Source organism: Pan paniscus, chromosome 7 (assembly GCF_029289425.2).
Source record: "Pan paniscus chromosome 7, NHGRI_mPanPan1-v2.0_pri, whole genome shotgun sequence".
Lineage (NCBI taxonomy): Eukaryota > Metazoa > Chordata > Mammalia > Primates > Hominidae > Pan > Pan paniscus.
In genome coordinates, this window is record NC_073256.2 from 100,980,531 (window position 1) to 101,000,472 (window position 19,942).

The following is a 19,942-nucleotide window of genomic DNA, read 5'->3' on the forward strand; positions in this document are numbered from 1 at the left end:
AAACTTTGATCCCCAATGCTTGCGGAGACTGATTTGTGTAATAATAAAACTCCAGTCTTCTGCACAGCCGGCTCTACGTGAATTACCCTTTATGAATTGCAATTCCCCTGTCTTGATAAATCAGCTGTGTCTTGACAGTGGGCAAGGTAAACCCATTGGGTGGTTACAAACTGTGTACCCAAGCAATAAAAGTAACAATTTGGGAAGTATTTGAGACCCACCAACCAAAATTTCTTTAACAATTTTGGTCTATTCAGTCATTCATCCATTCATGTAACCACTATTATTGGGTGTCAAGAACTGATACTTACTTAGAATGTTAAGAGCATTATTCATCTTGACATACCAAATCATCCGAGTTACTGAAAATGGGTTTACTAGGTGCCTTACAAAGAGGTTGCTTGGATTTATAAAATATGAGGCAGTAGACCCGAGACAAGGACGTAGAAAGTGGTTCATGTACCCAATTTTTATTTTTCACTTTGAACCCAGAACACTCACGACTCCAGGCCAGAAATTTAAGACTCTGCAGCTAGTTCTGACTCCAGTCCTAGGGTAACAAGCCCACCAAGAATCCAGGGCAGATGTCCTGAAAACCCTTCTTGCGGGGTCAGGAGGGCAGCAGAATTTTGGGACCAAATCTCAACAACTGGTTTTGGTTTCCTCACTCACCAAGCCACAAGCCTGCAGAGTGAGAAGAAGAGGTAAGGAAAGGATGAATGGGCAATGGAGCCAGCCCAGGACCGGGAGCTGGTCCTCTCTAACAGCGACCCCGCCCACTTTAGCTGAGCGACCCGGGGCAGGTTACATAGTGTCTCTAACTTAAGCCACGTGTTTCTCGAGGAAATGCTGAGAGGATCTAATGGGAAAACGTGGGTAAACGTCTTAGCTAAGACCCTCGCCCACGATAAGCCCTTAATAAGTAGTTATTTTTCAGTGGTGGTGATTACCATCGTCATTATTGTTTTGTATTTGTAATCATCACTGCCACGACCATCACCGACCTCTTTTACGCCTCCACCGGGATCCCCACCTCCCAGCCTGGCAGTTCCAGGCTCTGGTGACTCATTCACTTCCTGGAAGCCCTCTAGGCAACACTTTCCTCTCCCGAGTGACGACTCCTCAGAAGGCAGGAGATCCCCCCCGGAAACCTTTCTCTCTCCGTCTCTCCCTCTAACTCAAATCTCTCATTCCCGAGTCCAAACTAAGAGAGACTCGCGCCCCAGGACTCAGCCAAAGGCGCGGGCGCCTTCTCCGCACGCCTCTGCCGCCTGGAGGACCCAGGCGGGAGCGCCCCGGACCGGGTTCACGGTCTCGCACTCCGGCCGCCGGCGCCCCGCGGTCCCGCCCTAGCAGGCTCCTTCCCGGGCCCCTCCCCGCTCCCTCCGCTCTCTCGCTGCTCAGTCACATCTTCCTCTGCCTTCCACCCCGAGGGACCATGTCGAGGCTCAGCTGGGGATACCGCGAGCACAACGGTGAGCGCCTTTTCCTGATCCAAGGGGGGGTTTGTGCGGGGGACGAGAGGACTAGCGCGACGCCCCGGCGCTCGCTGACCACACACTGGGCTCGCACATTGAGAAACTTTTTCGGTTCCTCTTTAAACTAAGCAGCACTCCTGGGAGCCCAGTGCGAGAAGCGGAGAGCAGTCTTGTCAGGGTAGACGGGTTGTTGGTGGTGGATAGGAGCGTTGGTGTGTGTTATCTCTGTCAGGATTCCCCAAACTCCCAAGTGTTCATACGTGTGAGTTCACCTTCATCTGAAAAGCCAAGGACTTTGCCTAGTAACAGCCACTTATCAATTACAGGCTTGGAGATTAGAAGTCTGATGACACACTTTAATGAAATAAGGACAAGTTCGCTTTCAGTCTTTTAAGCTCACTATTCACTTAGGAGAAACAAATCATAGAAAATCTTTAAAAATATATTTAGGAAATCTTAACTTGCATTGTGACACTGAAGATTAAGTTGGCTTCGTGGCAAAGAAAATACTGCATGTTTCCTAATAGTTGTTACTGTAAATATTCCCACAGCAATTTGCAGTTGGCTGACTACTACTGGGGACTTTAGTAAGGGTTCAGGTTCTCGCTGGGAAATTAAGTTACATTGTGGGTTACTTCTCCACTCTTCCTCTCCACGCTCATCCTTGCAGGGTGAGCAAAGGATTACTGAAATTATAATTCATTGATAGAAATGTATTAATAGGATAAATAATGACATACACTTTTCTTCTTGTATATCACACATTATCAAAAGTAAAACATTTTTTCTTGTTCCTACGTTAAACTGAACTGTTTAAATAATAATTATTTGAAATAATCGCAGTGACACCAAAAAGCCTTATAGTGAATAACTCAAAATTAAGGCTTAGTTTAGCCATTCCTCAATGTGCATATATTTCAAAACATCATGTTGTACACATAAATATATACAATTTTTGTCAATTTAAGAAGTAAATACATAATAAAGAAAAAAATTAAGGCTGTGAATAATAATACTTTCCTTCTATTAGCATGTACATGATTAAACAGTATAGAATGGTCAAATTTTATAGAAAGTTTAATTTCACAAACTAACAGAAAAATTCTATTTCCAATTGTAGCCTGTTTAATTTCTAATTGTAGCCTGTTTTTAAACATGCTAGTTTAAAAATGGCAGCAGGTGAAATTTATAACTTTAATAATAAAAGGTGTATAGTCAGATTTCTTCTTGATTAAGGCCATAATTATAATCTTACATTTTGCTAATTTCCAGTGAATGTTTAGGGGGAAAATATGACAAATCTTTTTTCATTTCCCTCTCTGCTGAAGTCGTTTTTATTGGAGTTATTTAATAGTCATTGAATCCCAACTGCGCCTTTATGGTAGTTAGGAAGAAGAAGGGTATTTCAATCAATGGATATTGATTACTCTTTAGTAGGTTAGAAATTATTCACCTGAATGAAGCTTATTTCAGCAATTTTAAAAATTCATCTTAGCAAAGCCATTAATAAGGAGTGATTTTGTATTTCTGTTAGGAATTGTTCTGTTAGGAATTAGCCATTCCTTTCTTTTAGATGCGATCTCTCTCTGAAGACCACATCCTTACTTAAACGTGTGGTCTTCAGAGAAAGATTGGGAAAATCCTATTGGAAATGTATTATATACTAACTAGGCAAGTTTTTTGTTTGTTTGTTTGTTGTTTTTGAGATGAGTTTTGCTCTGTTGCCCAGGCTGGAGTGCAGTGGCACTATCTTGGCTCACTGCCATCTCCATCTCCTGGGTTCAAGCGATTCTCCAGCCTCAGCCCCACCGAGTAGCTGGGATTATAGGCACGAGCACCATGCCCGGCTAATTTTTGTATTTTTAGTAGAGACAAGGTTTTGTCATGTTGGCCAGGCTGGTCTAGAACTCCAGACCTCAAGTGATCTGCCTGCCTTGGCCTCCCAAAGTACTGGAATTACAGGCATGAGCCACAGCTCTGGGCCTAACTAGGCAAGTTTTTTTGTTTTTTTGTTTTTTTGTTTTTTCTGTTTAAACATTGGTAAAACCAGTGACTGAGCAGATAAAAGGAAACTTAAGCTGGGAATAGCAACACTGATAAAATAAAACATCAAGACTTGAAGCCCTGAAAGGGTACTGCCTTCACAAATAACTTAGGATTCTTCCCCTAACCTTTGACTACTTTATTAGTTTAGTTTAGGGAATGTGACATCACTGAAAAGTGTATATCACTGTAGGTATTTAAAAGTTCCTAAATCAGTTGAGCAACCACCACATATCTCTAATTAAGAATTATGCTGGCTGGGCGCGGTGGCTCATGCCTGTAATCCCAGCACTTTGGGAGGCCAAGGTGGGTGGATCACCTGAGATCGGGAGTTCAAGACCAGACTGACCAACATGGAGAAATCTCGTTTCTACTAAAAATACAAAATTAGCTGGGCGTGGTGGTGCATGCCTGTAATCCCAGCTACTTGGGAGGCTGAGGCAGGAGAATTGCTTGAACCTGGGAGGCAGAGGTTGCAGTGAGCGGAGATCACGCCATTGCACTCCGGCCTGGGCAACAAGAGTGAAACTCTGTCTCAAAAAAAAAAAAAAAAAAAAGAAAAAGAATTATGGTGGCTTGCACCTGTAATCCTAGCTACTCAAAAGACTGAGATGGGAGGATTGCCTGAGGCCAGGAGTTCCAGACTAGCCTGCAGGGTCATGGGGGGGACAAGGAGAAGGAGGAAATTTTTTTTGGAAAAATTGAAAAAGGGGACCTCTTTAAGAGGCAGGGTACTGAACTGACTATGGTAGTTAGTAGATAATATTGGGAATGTGATACAAAGTATTATTACTTTTATTTTATTTTGGTTTGACTTCTTTTTAAAATAGTTCTGTTTATAAATGACTGGAAATAGGAGAGCAAAGCAATTAGGAGAAGAAAGCAACTCTTTATTGATTGGAAGAATGTCACCTGCATATTGTAACACATGCATTGCGCATTTGAAATTGAATTTTCGTTAGGTTAACTCTTACTTGGTGGCAGTGAAATAGAAGGCTTTTTCTGAATTAAGGGGGAAAAAGTCTAGGTTATATATAGAAAAAGTACTCAGAAAGATGGTAAAAGTATTGAATAAAAAAGGCTTTTTCTGTAATACATTCTAAGCAAGGACTTCTGATGCTCAAGTGGCTTTGAAGTCCAGTTTGTCAGATGACATCTTTTAAGCTGAGTGTATAGTTATATGTTTATGCTATGACTTTTTGTGCCTGAAGCATATATGAAAGAATGTATGTATGTGTGAGTTCTCTTTTGCAAAAATGAGGCATAGTAAGCAGTATCAGATTTAGAGTTTGGGCCAGGCGTGGTGGCTCATGCCTGTAATCCCAACACTTCAGGAAGCTGAGACATGTGGATCACTTGAGCCCATGAGTTTGAGACCAGCCTATAGTGAGACTTTCAACAAAAAAAAGTTTTTTATAAAAGTAGCTGGGTGTGGTGGTGCACACCTGTACTCTTAGCTACTTGGGAGGCTGAGGTGGAAGGATTGTTTGAGTTTGGGAAGTTGAGGCTGCAGTGAGCTGAGATTACACCTCTGCATTCCAGCCTGGGTAACAGAGCAAGACCCTGTCTCAAAAAAAAAAAAAAAAGATTTAGAATTTTATGCTTTAAAGTTTGTTGATGATTGTGATATATTGCGTTTCTTTAAATATTACTCTAAATTTTATCATTTTAAAATGTTTTTGGTTGTCGTTAGTAACAGGTTTAATTAATTGTCATGCTATGATGTTTTAATTAGTACTTGATTTTTAGTGAAAGATTGGTTAGCAAAGTAGGTGGGTAAACCTTAGTCAGTAGCCCAGTGTAGGTGGTGATAGCTGTATAAATTTCAGGAATAGTAGAGAGAATAAGAACCTATAACCTATAAAGTGACTCACATCTGTAGAATGACTTGGAACTTAACGTGAAACTACAGCTTTGCTGCTGATTTTGAGAGGCAAGACTTTATAGAGTCTTCCAAAGAAGTGAAGAGGATTGAAAAGGGAACTGTTAGCTGATTGGCTCGTTTCAATTTCCCTAACATGTCTGATTTGTGAACTTGATACAATTTTGACGTTTTGAGTAGAGGACCAGGATGACACCTCTCTTGTGTTGAAATTCAAATGTAACATTGGCAAAATAACCATAGAAGAACCTTCTGAAATGAAGAAAGAGAGAAATAAATTACAATCTGACTCTACTGCAGATAATCAACAATATTACGTTTCCTGACATGGTGCAGCCATTTTATTTGGATTATCCTAGGTGAAAAATTTGTGTGTTTCCTTGGTATGCCTGTTGCACATCACAGGTAATTGAGTGGAGGCCTGAGTGACACTAGACGATAGCACTGAGTGATAGAAGGAAGAATAAAGAAGTAAGCACAGCATCTTTAAGAATGACACCCTTTCTTTGCTTCATGGCTTTCTCAGCTTTTTTGACTCTTCCAATCTGCAAACTTGAACTCTGGAGCAACAGCTCATTTTTGGAGCTGAGACTGAATGTCATTGTTTTCAATGATGAATTGTATTATTGTTTTTAGTTTGGTAGAAGGTTACCTTTGGAGAGTATTTTATAAAATTTACAGACTCTTTTGTCTACAAGGGTTACTTTAATTCTGAACATGACTTAAGGCACACCAAGAGTTTCCCACATCTATAATAAAAACAACTAATCTTGTAAAAAAAAAAAACAATTAGATGCCAAGGTCCTGAGGACGAGAATCTCATTTTATTAATCTTTGCATTTTCTTAAATTTCAAGCACAGTGTGTTATACTCAATGTATGTTTGTTGAAAGAAAGAACTTATTTAATCCTTTTCTTTTGGTCCTATATATTTAAGGTCCTATTCACTGGAAGGAATTTTTCCCTATTGCTGATGGTGATCAGCAATCTCCGATTGAGATTAAAACCAAAGAAGTGAAATATGACTCTTCCCTCCGACCACTTAGTATCAAGTATGACCCAAGCTCAGCTAAAATCATCAGCAACAGCGGCCATTCCTTCAATGTTGACTTTGATGACACAGAGAACAAATCAGGTTGGCTTTTCTTTTTTTGTGTGTGTGGTGGTGGATGAAGGGTTTGAATGATTAGACTATACTTTTTTTTTTTTTTTTTTGAGACAGAGTCTCGCTCTGTCGCCAGGCTGAAGTGTAGTGGCGCGATCTCGGCTTATTGCAACCTCCGCCTCCTAAGTTCAAGAGATTCTCCTGCCTCAGCCTCCCGAGTAACTGGGATTACAGGCGCACGCCACTATACCCAGCTACTTTTTTTGTATTTTTAGTAGAGACAGGGTTTCACCATGTTGGCCAGGATGGTCTTGATCTCCTGACCTCGTGATCCGCCTGCCTCGGCCTCCCAAAGTGCTGGGATTACAGGCGTGAGCCACCGCACCCAGAATACACTCTCTAATCTTTCATGTTTTGTTTTTGCTAGACCTGGAATTTGTCAAATTGAAGCATATTTTTTCTTCGTGTGAATTAAGATATCTTGTTATATATTTGAACCTTCAGATAATCTTACCTTAAAATAATAAAGAGTATTTGGAAAAGGATATGTTGCATGATAATTTAAAATTGACCTTAGCTTGTTATTATAACTTCACTTAGCATTTACCATTGTAAAAATATTAAAGTTTAATAGTTTTTATAGCTATTTCATGATTTGTTTCTGCAAAGTTTTAGCCGTAATTATTTTAGCATTATTTGCAAACCTATAATGCCATTTAGTACATGCTTTAATAGAAAAAGTTTAGTTTAAAAAAAACTTATTCTCTTATTTTAATTGCCAAAGTAATATCCACTCATAGTAAATGAAACAATATGGAAACATATGACAAATATTAATGTCTCTTTCTTCCCACAATCTCTCCTGAAGTAACTAATGTTATTTCTTCCATAATATTTCGGTGCTTAGTTATGTATACATACATGGGTATCATCCTTGTTTTGCATTTTCTTATTAAAAATACATTTGGAATAATGCTATATAACTCTGAATTTTTTTCTTGTTTAAAAATATTTTATAGACATCTTTCCAGATTAAAATATATCTTGTTTAAAAAGCTAAACTGCAGCCGGGTGTGGTGGCTCACATGTATAATCCCAGCACTTTGGGAGGCTGAGGTGGGAGGATTGCTTATGTCCAGGAGTTCACGACCAGCTTGGGCAACATAGTGAGAACTTATCTCTACAAAAAAAAAAAAATTAATCAGGCGTGGTGGGGTGTGCCTGTAGTCCCAGCTACTCTGGAGGCTGAGGCAGGAGGATTGCTTGACTTCAGGAGGTCAAGGCTGCAATGAGCCATGATAGTGCCACTGTACTCAGCCTGGGTGACAGAGCAAGATCCTGTCTCAAAAGATACAAATAAAAGTAAAATAATTTTAAAAGTTGAATTGTATTAGCTATGCTTGTATCGTAATTTATGTACCATTCTCCTAACAATGGACATTGAAGGGAGGGAAAGTAGAAGTTTAATTTTTTTAAAAAAATAAATATATGAAACTTTTTTACTGTATATTCCCTATTAGTACTTTTTTCTAGAACACGTAGTCATTTCGTTTAATGATTAGTTCTTGGGATAGTGTCTTTCACACCATGAATAAATAATGGACTCATAGATTATTTGTTAATTTATTAAATAAGTGATGAAAAAACATTTTCTTGAAATGAATGTTTAATCCTTCTTCAGACTATCTACTGCCCAAGCAGAGATTCTGCCCAAGGTATCAAGTTTAAATGTAAGATGAGATAAAATATTAGAGAGAATCATATTTGGAGACACTTTTTAGGGCCTCTGACAGATTGTTTTTATTTTTAATCTAAGATCAGGATGATGCTGTATTTGCTCTATTAATGAAAAAATATAGTTAATTTTTAAAAATCCTTAATTGAAAGAAAGTTTTTACTTATTAATTGAGCCCAGATTTAGATTAGTAGTAATATCTTGTATTTATGTAAAGCCTTATTGTTAGCAAAAATTATAAGCCCAACCACATTTCTTCATATTTGTCAAATTCATAAAAGTAGTAAGTTTTTTTTTTCTTTTCTTTTCTTTTTTTCTTTTTTTTTTGAGACAGAGTTTCACTCTTGTTGCCCAGGCTGGAGTGCAATGGCACAGTCTCAGCTCACCGCAACCTCTGCCTTCCGGGTTCAAGCGATTCTCCTGCCTCCGCCTCCCAAGTAGCTGGGATTACAGGCATGTGCCACCATGCCTGGCTAATTTTGTATTTTTAGTAGAGACAGGGTTTCTCCATGTTAATCAGGCTGGTTTCGAACTCTCGACCTCAGGTGATCCGCCCGCCTCGGCCTCCCAAAGTGCTGGGATTACAGGCGTGAGCCACTGCGCCCAGCCTTTTTTTCTTATTTATTTATTTATTTTTTTGAGACAAGGTCTCTCTCCGTTGCCTAGGCTGGAGTGCAGTGGTGCAATCATGGCTCACTGCAGCCTTGACCTCCTGGGCTCAAGAAATCCTCCTGCCTCAGCCTCCTGAGTAGCTGGGACCACAGGCATGTGCTCCCATGCCCAGCTAATTTTTGTATTTTTCATAGAGAAAAGGTTTTGCCATATTGCCCAGGCTGATCTTGAACTACTGGGCTCAAGGGATCCACCCGCCTCGGTCTCCCAAAGTGCTGGGAGCCACCACACTGGCCTAAGTAGTACATTTTCATCAAAGCATTGTAAAAAATGCATAAAGACAAATAAATACATGGTATTTTCAACTTTTCGGAGGAAATGCCAAGTAAGGAGGGACCTGGCCTTTTATATACATGTTCAACTATATTTCTTTCAACCCCTCAGTTTTGTGAATCTATGTTAATAAAAGTGGTTAAGCCAGGCATGCTGACACACACTGGTAGACCCCGCTACTGGGGAAGGAAGATGATTAGGCCCAGGAGTTTGAGGGCAGCTGGGCAACATAGGGAGACCCCATCTCTTGTGGTTAATGTAATAGATATATTGTAAAAGTGTCCAAGTCTTCTAAATACAAAGTTTATACCACATAAGTGTAGTTTGTTACTGTTTACAATATGTCAAACATTTAAAAAGTAAGCTGTCTCAGAAAATAAAAAGATAAATAAATAAAAAAATAAGGCCGGGTGTGGTGGCTCACATCTGTAATCCCAGCACTTTGGGAGGCCGAGGTGGGCAGATCACCTGAGGTCAAGATTTTGAGACCAGCCTGGCCAACATGCTGAAACCCTGTCTCTATTAAAATACAAAAATTAGCCAGGAGTGGTGACACACACCTGTAATCCCAGCTGCTCAGGAGGCTGAGGTAGGAGAATGGCTTGAACCCAGGAGGCACAGGTTGCAGTGAGCCAAGATCATGCCACTGCACTCCAGCCTGGGCAACAGAGCAAGATTCCATCTCAAAAAAAAAAAAAAAAAAAAAAAAGTAAAGCTACTCATTCCTTATTTTAGAATGAGAAATGATTATATTTTACTTCATCTAAAACTTTAAGTATATTTTTTATAAATGTAGACATTCATAATGTAAAAATTTTCTACTCTAATTTGCTCTATGAGAACCCAGGTTTCTCTCTCTGTCTCTTCTGTTTTTCTCTTCCTTTCATTTTCCTTCTACTTCGGGTTAATCAGTGAAATCAATATATGTTTCCAGATTTGACACTTAGTCATCAGTAGTGTGTGATCTTTCTTTTAAATGAAGATCCTTTTCCTATCTAGTTCACAATAAAATTACCAGGATTAATTGAAAATATCCATAAAGTACTTTGTAGTCCTCTGAAACAGTAGCTATGTAAATATGGGTCATGATTCTTATTCTTTTTTTCTCAAGATAAACCAAAAGAGATTGTTTCATGGTGATTTGGGAGATTAAATCAATTAAAAAGAAGAAACCACCATAGTTAAACAAGTTTTGTTTTGTTTTTTTTTTTGGTTTTGTTTTTTTTTTATTTTTGGTAAACTATAAAAAACACAAAGATACTTTCTGTAGCAAACCACATTAATTTGAATAAAACAGTTTCCATTTTGTAAAGAAGCCATTTTTGACCAGGATTAACCCTGAATCCCACCTCAGGCATGTCAATAAACCACAGGCATGAAATCTTCCTCATAGTCCTTGGAGGGCGTGTTTGGCTGGACACATCCATGCTCCATAGTTAAACCTTTAGAGAACTACCCAAAAATCCTTTCAAAAGGGAGCAAAAGGGAGGAGGTGGATGTGAAATTTTTCCCTTCCTTCCTCCTCCTTCTTCTTCTCTCTCTCTCTCATTCTTTCTTTCTTTTCTTGACTTTCTTTGTTCTCAGGCTGGAATGCAGCTGCCCAGCCATAACTCATTGAAGCCCGGAACTGCTGGGCTCAAGTGCTTCTCCCCACTCGGTCGCACACTACCATGCCTAGCTCATGAATTTTTTTTTTTTTTTTTAAGACAAGATCTCACTCTGTCACCCAGGCTAGAGTGCAGTGGTGCAATCTCAGCTCACTACAACCTCTGCCTCCTGGGTTCAAGTGATTCTTCCACCTCAGCCTCCTGAGTAGCTGGGATTACAGGCGCACGTCACCATGCCCAACTAATTTTTTGTATTTTTAGTAGAGACAGGGTTTTGCCATGTTGGTCAAGCTGGTCTCGAACTCCTGGCATTTTTAGTAGAGACAGGGTTTTGCCATGTTGGTCAAGCTGGTCTCGAACTCCTGGCGTTTTTAGTAGAGACAGGGATTCGTCATGTTGGTCAAGCTGATCTCAAACTCCTGGCCTCAAGTAATCCACCCGCCTTGGCCTCCCAAAGTGCTGGGATTATAGGCATGAGTCACTGTGCCATGCCTGGCTCATGAAATTCTTTAGGAAGACTTCCAATTGGCTGTAATATACAGGGGAAATAGTAGTTTGAAGAAGAAAGACAAGGCTGTTCTCACCTGAGCTCCTGGTCTTTCTGGACTCAAACAGTATCTCGCTGCTTTGGGAACCTCACCTGAGGCCCTACCACCCTTGCTGTGGCTCCCAGGGCATTCTGGAATTTTCCTAACACGGAACTCTCCACATTATGTTGTAACTGCTAGTTGGCTTCTCTGTCTTTCCATTTAGCTAAAGCTCTCTATGAGCAACAACTATGTCTTACTTACCTACCTAGCATGGTGCCTGGCACATGGTAGGTGCTCAATACATGTGTGTTTAAGTTACAAAAAAAAAAAAAAAACTTGTATGACAGAAAGACATGGAAAATACCATGACATAGCATTGGGATGCCTTAGCATACATAAACTCTCGATAAAATTACAAACCACCAGAAATCAATTAATATTTGCCATTTAACACTTAAATAGTTAAACATTATTAATTGCTGGAACCTTTATTTTTAAAAAATTTGTGGTACTAATTTTTGTATTTTATAAATGAAATAGTTCTTGGATTATAGTAGGCGCTCAATAACAATTAGTAACTACTACTACTAACAATAATGGTGTGTGTTCTTTTTGTGGATAAAATATGTGTGCTGAAATTTTAAAAAGATATCAAAAAGAAAGTAGTCTTCTGATTAAGAAAGTCCTGCTAGGAAGAGCAGTAACTTGATGAATTCAGTGATCGTTCTTTAATTTTCATCTCTAGAAAATGCCAATTTCTCAGTTATGCTTCCATTATCTAGTTCTATGTAACTGCCTGAAGTCAAACAAATTATTCACAAGATCTTACACTATATATTCTTAAAACAAAAACAAAAACAAACAACAAACAGAAAAAGATTTAGTAGGTGGACATACCATAGGTGTATAATCCCCCCAGGAGCCAAGATAGCTAGGAAATGAATTGGTAACCTATGACAATGTGACAATTATATAAAGCTCTATTATGATTATTTGTTTCCTTCACTAGACTAAGTTTCTTAAGGATAAGGACAAACTTGTTTATCATTGCATATTTAGTATTGAATAATTGCTAGCCCATCGTAAGCTCTTAATAACTGTTGAATGAGAGAGTAGCTTGGTGTGTATATGCTCTGAGTAAAATAAGCCAGATTTAATGAAGGTTCTTCTGGCTTCCTAAATAATACAAGGTCCTACTGAGTGGGAACATCTATGTCCTTTGGTTTCTCTCTCTCTCTCCCTCTCTGTCTTTATCTTGGTATAATCCTGGCAGATTTGTGCTCTTGGCTCTTGTTTCTCTAGATTCCAAGCAAATTGCAGATGTGCTGTTCATGTATCTTTACTTCAGAGAACAAGTTTACCATAAAGTGATTATTCTCAAGTTCAGTAGTCCTAAGAACTTAGTTTTTAGTGATTCCCAGGTAACTTCAGTAGCATCCCTACAAACTAAAGTTTGTGGAAGAGTGCTTTAACAGGTGAGGTCTCTTATTTTATCTTGGTAATATTAATTGATTCAAGTACTCTCTGGGCACTGGAGATACAGGGGACCAAAACAGTTTCTGCCTTAAAGGAATTTGTATCCTAATTAGCAGAGAGTAAATGCGTGAGCAAACAGATCCTGTTGCCAGCTTGCTTGTCATTCAAGACAGCTGACTACAGTGTAGTTTAGGAAAGTGGCCAGGGTTAGCAAATTACCAACAATTTTTAAAAAGTCAAATTTAAGGCTGGTGTGGTGGCTCACACCTGTAATCCCAGCAGTTTGTGAGGCTGAGGCAGGAGGATCACTTGAGACCAGGAGTTTGAGACCAGCCTAGGCAATATGATGAAACCCCATCCCTGCAAAAAAAAAAAATACAACTAGTTGGACGTAGCTGTGTGCGCCCGTAGTCCCAGCCCCAGCCACTAGGGAGGCTGATGTGGGAGGATTAATTGAGGCTGCAAGTTTGAGCCCCACTGTACTCCAGCCTGGGCAGCAGAGACCTTGTCTCAAAAAACAAAAACAAAAACGAAAAAACCCCAAAACACTGCAACTTCTGCTTTCTGGGTTCAAGTGAGCACTTTTGGCTAATTTTTGTATTTTTTTTTTTTCTTTTTGTAGAGACAGGGTTTCATTGTGTTGGCCAGGCTGGTCTCAAACTCCTGACCTCAAGTGATCCACCTGCCTCAGCCTCCCAAAGTGCTGGGATTACTGGTGTGAACCACCACACCCAGCCAAAAAATATACATATATAATATCTCTGTATACAGATATTAAATATCAAATATATAAAATATATTTATATTAAATATATACATATTAAATTTATATAAATATAAATTTATATTTAAATAATAAGATGGGGTCTTGCTATGTTGCCCAGGCTGGTCTTGAACTCCTGGGCTCAAGCGATCCTCCCTCCTTGGCTTCCCAAATTACTGGGATTACAGGTGTGAGCCACCATGCCAGGCCTGTTCATGGAAATTTAATAACGCTTATGGTATATTTAGCTTCCAACGCTTCCTGATTCTCCCATATGCTTTAAACATGCCCAATAAAGATTAATTAGGATGAGACAATTTAGGACTATGTTTTCTATTAAGAAGCTTTTCTATATACTTAAGATATGATTTATTGTCATAGTTTTAGAGATCATATTTACTGAGGAAATTACTCAAATGTACTTTGTCAAAGTGACAAAGATATGACAGATTTTTGAAAAATTATTTTTGTCCTATATTTCACATTTCCCCAAGAATATAGAATTTAAGGACAAAAGGTATGCTTGCTTTGCCTGTTTTTACAGTAAAAAACTGTGTTGATTGTGTTGACTGTGTGTCAGGTAGTAATAAGTGCTTTGTGTTCAATTTTTCTTCTGTTTTAATGACAGCATTAGGAGGAGGTCCCATTACTATCTTGTTTTTACACTTGGAAGATAAAGCTTAGAAGTTAGGGTTTGTTGCCAGGTGTGGTAGCTCATGCCTGTAATCCTAGCACTTTGGGAGGATCGCTTGAGGCCAGGAGTTTGAGACCAGCCTGGATAACATAGTGAGGCCCTGTCTCTACAAAAAAAAAAAAAAAAAAAAAAAAAAAGGGCTGAGTGTAGTGGTGCATACCTGTAGTTCTAGCTACTTGGGAGGCTAAAGTGGGAGGATGACTTGAACCCAGAAGTTAGAGGTTGCAGTGAGCCGTGATTGCATCAGCTTAGGCAACAGGGCGAGACCTTGTCTCAAGGAAAAAAAAAAAAAAGAAGTTAGAGTTTGTTCAAGATCACATAATTAGGAAAAGACAGCATGAGTGTAGGCCTTCTAACTGCTGAAGCCTGTGCTCAAACCACAATGCTGCACTGCTCTACCAAGCTCAAACTGGACCTGTCTGCATGTCACATCCTTATTCAGACAGGCTGACTTATCCTCAGGTAAACACAACCACTCCTTACCTTTCAGAAGTCCTAATTTCTATGCCTTTCTAACCAGTATGTCTGTTACGATTTCCCAGGTGTTCCATAAAAATCTGTATTGTGGATGCTTTAAGCTTTTAAAAATGTTCTGTTTTCAATCTACACATATTTAAAAGTGGTATTCTTGTCAGCAAAGCAAATGACACATTTGTAAAAAATTCCTTGGAGGACATGGATGTATGGAGTAATTCAGGGAGATGTTGTGGTTTGAGCAGCTTATGTAAATATTTTTTTCTTGCTAACAATATAAAACATGTTGTTGTTTAGTTCTGCGTGGTGGTCCTCTCACTGGAAGCTACAGGTTACGGCAGTTTCACCTTCACTGGGGGTCCGCTGATGACCACGGCTCCGAGCACATAGTAGATGGAGTGAGCTATGCTGCAGAGGTAAGCCATAAGACATATCTGTGATTCACAGTTTTCCCACATGGTGGGATTTAAGGGGTACAGAGACAACTTTACTGATTCCAAATAGATCCTGAGCCAATTAGATATCTTAGTGTCTGAAACTGCTTTATTCATTCAATATGAGAGTTTATGAATATGAGAGCTTCAGATGTTGCCCTCCTAAGCGTTAAACCAACCCTGAGAGCTTAGGGTTATATGTTCCCATTTTAGACATAAGTAAACTGGTTGCTGGAGAGATTAAGTAATTTATCCAGCTAGGAAGCATTGAGACAGGTTTAAATCTAGATCTGTCTGATATCAAATTACAAATTGTTTCTATCTACTGAAAGGCCAGTGAGAAGAGAGAGAAAGAAACATTTGTCTTAGTCCAAATGTGGTCATATTTCATCCAGATACAAATATCCACTAATATGTAAAGACCACATTAAATAGGTAATATTTAAATAGGTAAATGGCAAAGTTTCACTGAGGGAAAAAAAAAAAGACAAACTCTTCTAAACTCTACTTTATCTCTATATTTACAGGTATAAAATAAAAATCTGTTATTCAGTTTATTGGTAAATCATAACACAATAAAGCATTCATTGAGTTGTTTCTACTCCTTTTTCCTTATAATTGTATTCACTAATAATACTCTGTGCAGGATCTGGATTAAAAAATGCTCTACTTTTTTTAATCCTCTGGTTAAAGAACAAAGCATAATAAGCTTCAAGTTTAATATGATTAAATATTACTAACACCCAACTTTACCATGAGATGAAAGTGAATTATATGACTCAATCAATACTATTCACGTGAAAATAATTTGGTTTCTGAGTCGCCGAGGCAAGACAGAGCTAAGTTATCAGGCAAGTGCAATTTTTCTTCATGTTCTCATGGTTACTGAGCTGTAGAGTTTAGATGCCCTGTATAGCCCTGCTGTTCAGAGAAATCCGACAATCAGAACTTTTTTCCACTTTCACTCTTCCATTGACATGTACCTCTGCCCTTTCAATGTTTGCTTTGCCACTAAATCACTTGTGTTTGAGGCCAAGTAGCTTTAGAGTATGGAACCTGCTTTGTCCTCAGGGTAGAGAAATAAAATGTACATACAAAGTTTTTTATGATGGTGGACAAACTATGTCTAGAAGGTAGAAAGTGGGACTGCTGAATTTGTATGGTGTCTCAATTTGCATCATTTACCAAATAGTTTTCATGTTTGCTTTCTAAAGTTTTATGTTCTGAATATAACATGTTCTAAATGTCCAAAGCGCCCTCGGAACTAATTACTGGTTGCTTTGGATCACTGGTCTCTCATTTTCCTTAGCAACTCAGGAAAATTGGTCAAAATGCTGTGTGTGGTTACACCTTGTACTTTAATAAACTTGAAAGTACTACATACTCAGAGAGGCTTAGGTTTTCTGCCAGCTGGCAAGTAGTTTCCTGAAAAGGGTCCTCCTGACATATGTCAGAGGCTCAGAGTCCTTACCTGCAGATCAAGGGCCATTTTTGTAGATAAAGACTTTTTTTTGTTGTTGTTCTGCAATAAATCATTATCTTTTATTTATTTATTTATTTTAAAGCAAACCAGTGAAGGAAAGGACCAAAACCTTTGGTTCACTTTATGTATTTATAAATGGAAAAAATTTATAATGCAAATTTCACTTATTAAAAAACTTAGGTACAACTTACAACATTACAGATAATTATTTTCCCTTCTCTTGTTTCACATGGAGACCTTGGAGACTCAGTTCATGTTAAGACACCTACGTATGAGTCCTCCAGGTAAATATTACACAAATCAGAAGCATCTTGGAATTTTTAAGTATATTTTAAGACATACATTTTTATGCATGCTTTAAACAAACAGTATTTTTTTTTTTTTTTTTTGAGACAGAGTTTTGCTCTTGTTGCCCAGGCTAGAATGCGATGGTGCGATCTTGGCTTACTGCAACCTCTGCCTCCCGGGTTCAAGTGCTTCTCCTGCCTCAGCCACCCGAGTAGCTGGGATTACAGGCATGCGCCACCATGCCTGGCTAATTTTGTATTTTTAGTAGAGACAGGGTTTCTCCATGTTGGTCAGGCTGGTCTCGAACTCCCAACCTCAGGTGATCTGTCTGCCTCGGACTCCCAAAGTGTTAGGATTACAGGCGTGAGCCACCGCGCCCGGTATATATATATATATATGTGTGTGTATATATATATGTGTGTGTGTGTGTATATATACACATATGTGTGTGTATATATATGTGTGTGTGTGTGTATATATATACGTGTATATATATGTGTATATATATACGTGTATATATGTGTATATATATACGTGTATATATATATACGTGTGTGTGTATATATATATATATATTTTTTTTTTTTTTTTAAATGAGAGAATCTAACAAAGAAACTATGACCAGCACCAGCATTTAAAGATAAAGCTTTGTGGATAAAGCTTGGAATAGATTTTCTTTTTTCTTTCTTTTTCTTTGAGACAGGCTCTTGATCTGTTGCCCAGGCTAGAGTGCCATGGTACAAACATGGCTCACTGTAGCTTTGACCTCCTGGGTTCAAGGGATCCTCCCACCTTAGCCTCCAGAGCAACTGGGACCACAGGTGGGCACCACTACATCTGGCTAATTATTTTTTATAGAGACAGAGTCTGGCCATCTTGCCTAGGCTGGTCTGAGACTCCTTAAATGCATATTAAAGAACAGTATACAATTCCAAGGGTGAGTGCAGTGGCTCATGCCTGTAATCCCAGCCCAGGAGTTTCAGACCAGCCTAGGCAAGATAGCCAGACTCTGTCAATGAAATAAGAAATAGCCTTGAATGCATATTAAAGAACAGTATATAATTCCAAGGTTGGGTGCAGTGGCTCCTGCCTGTAATCCCAGCACTTTGGGAGGCCAAGGAGGGATGATTGCTTCTTATTTCATTGGCTTATATATTCATTCATTCTTTCACTTAGTAAGAATTCATTGAGAATCAACCATGCTCCTAATCTTTACACAGCTTACTGATGCTTACCCTGAAAGGAGTGCAGCCTCACACATATTTGAGGTCAGAAAATGCTGCCCTGTGGGATAGGCATCCGTTTTAAGTTAAACCTAGTTTAACTTAAAACCTGGTTTGGTTGAAGGGGAGGGAACCAGGTCAAGTGGGGAGACAGCAGTGGTTTTGCATAAAATCATGTGTGAGGATGTGGGTTGGGAAGGAGGCTCATACATTTGAAAAACAGTATGGCCTTTAACAGTGTAGTTAGAGCTTGGAGAATGAAGGGGAGAGTTGTCAGAGGCAAAGTTGGAGAGGCTGGGAAGGGCCTGATCTTACTGAGGTAAGTCCTGGTAAGGTTTATGAAGGTGATTCTAAGTGCAATGGGAAGCCACTGAAAGGCTTTCCATTGGGAAGTGGTGATATTTGCATTTCAAAAATAATTCAACTACTGTTTGAGAATAGATTGGATGGAAGCAGGAGTGGCTAAGGGGAGCTTTGGAGGAAACTTTTGGGGAAAGTTCCAGGCAATAAATGAGAGTGCAGGTAGAGGCTGGCTGGCTGGCGTGGTAGCTTTAGTGGCATTTGTCAATTGGTGGGTTTGAGAGTGAGGGAGGGCAGGATCCATGTTTCTGGGTTGAGATAGGAAATGCAGATAGAGAAAGTCTGGGTCAAACCTCAGGGTTGGTGGGGTGGGAGAGGTAGACAATAAGCAAATAAATAAATGGTGCATGGTAAGTTCTTTGATGGGAACAATACCATGTGATCTGGTAGAGTGGCTGAGGGCTTAGGAAAAGCTTCTTTGAGGTGATACATGAGTTGAGACTGAATGATAAGAAGAAAGCATTAAGAGAAAAATCTAGAGAGACCTTTCCAGGAAGTGGGAGCAGCAAGCTCAAGTTCTCTACGGCAGGAGTGAGGCTGGCATGTTCAAGAGGAGAAAGTCATTGGCCTATTAGGATTGGAATTAATGAGAAAGGAAAAGTTACGTGCTCTGTCCTGATGAGGCAGGCAGGGACCATGCCACATCGGGTACTGTTGGGCATTGTAAGCAGTCTGAAGTTTATCTGTAATGCAGTGGGAAGAAGACAATGGAAGGTTTTGATCAGGGGAATGACATGTTCTGCTTTATATTTTACAAAATATAACTAGCTGCTGGGTAGAGAGGAGGCCGCTGTCAGGCAAATGTTGAAGTAGGGAGAAAAACTAGAAGGTTATGGAAGTCATTCAAGTGAGCAGTGACAGTAATTTGGACTCTGGGGTTGGTGGAGACGAAGAGAGCTGGACAAATCTATGATGTTTGGGAGATAAAGTCAATAGGGTTTGCTGATGAAAAGGATGTCATGATTGAAGGAAGGAAAAACAGGAGTTTAGAAACACTCTTAAGGTTTCGGTGTAAGCATATTGGAGGCTGGTGTTGCCATTTACTGAAATGTGCAAGTCTGGGAAGGAGCAGGTTGCAGAGAGGAATTCACTCTCTGTTTTAGACAGGTTAAGTTTGAGATGTCTGTTAGGCATTCTAGGCTCATGTTCAAGTAGGCTATTGGATAAAAACTTCCAGTTTAAGAAGAGGTCAAGGCTGGAGATGGGGGCATTTGGGAGTCCTTGCATTTGGTTTCATGTTCAAAAGAACCCCTTTGTGCTCAGCTCCGTGATTCCAAGGAGTCGATTAGTTTTTCCAGCCACTTTTGTACAAAGTTCATGACCATCATCAAGTTATGTTCCCTTGTGAGTAAAAAAGAGAAGTGAAAGAAAGAAAAAAGACATTTAAAGTTGCAACATATACAACTTTAATTTTAGGCCTAAT

The 19,942-nt window shown here is 39.3% G+C and overlaps 1 protein-coding gene across 2 annotated transcripts in view; it reads left to right on the forward strand.

Moving 5' to 3' along the window:
• Window positions 1-1,064: 1,064 nt before the first annotated feature.
• Window positions 1,065-19,942, forward strand: part of CA13 (carbonic anhydrase 13) — a 38,890-nt gene continuing 20,012 nt past the window's right edge. Inside the window, exons 1-3 of one of the 2 annotated variants that reach the window (XM_055116701.2) lie at window positions 1,065-1,475; window positions 6,340-6,537; window positions 15,029-15,147. In XM_055116701.2, coding sequence (XP_054972676.1) covers window positions 1,439-1,475; window positions 6,340-6,537; window positions 15,029-15,147 — 354 coding nt within the window. In that variant the 5' untranslated portion in view covers window positions 1,065-1,438. The remainder of the gene's footprint in view (window positions 1,476-6,339; window positions 6,538-15,028; window positions 15,148-19,942) is intronic. The other variant, XM_003831251.7, reaches the window with a different exon arrangement.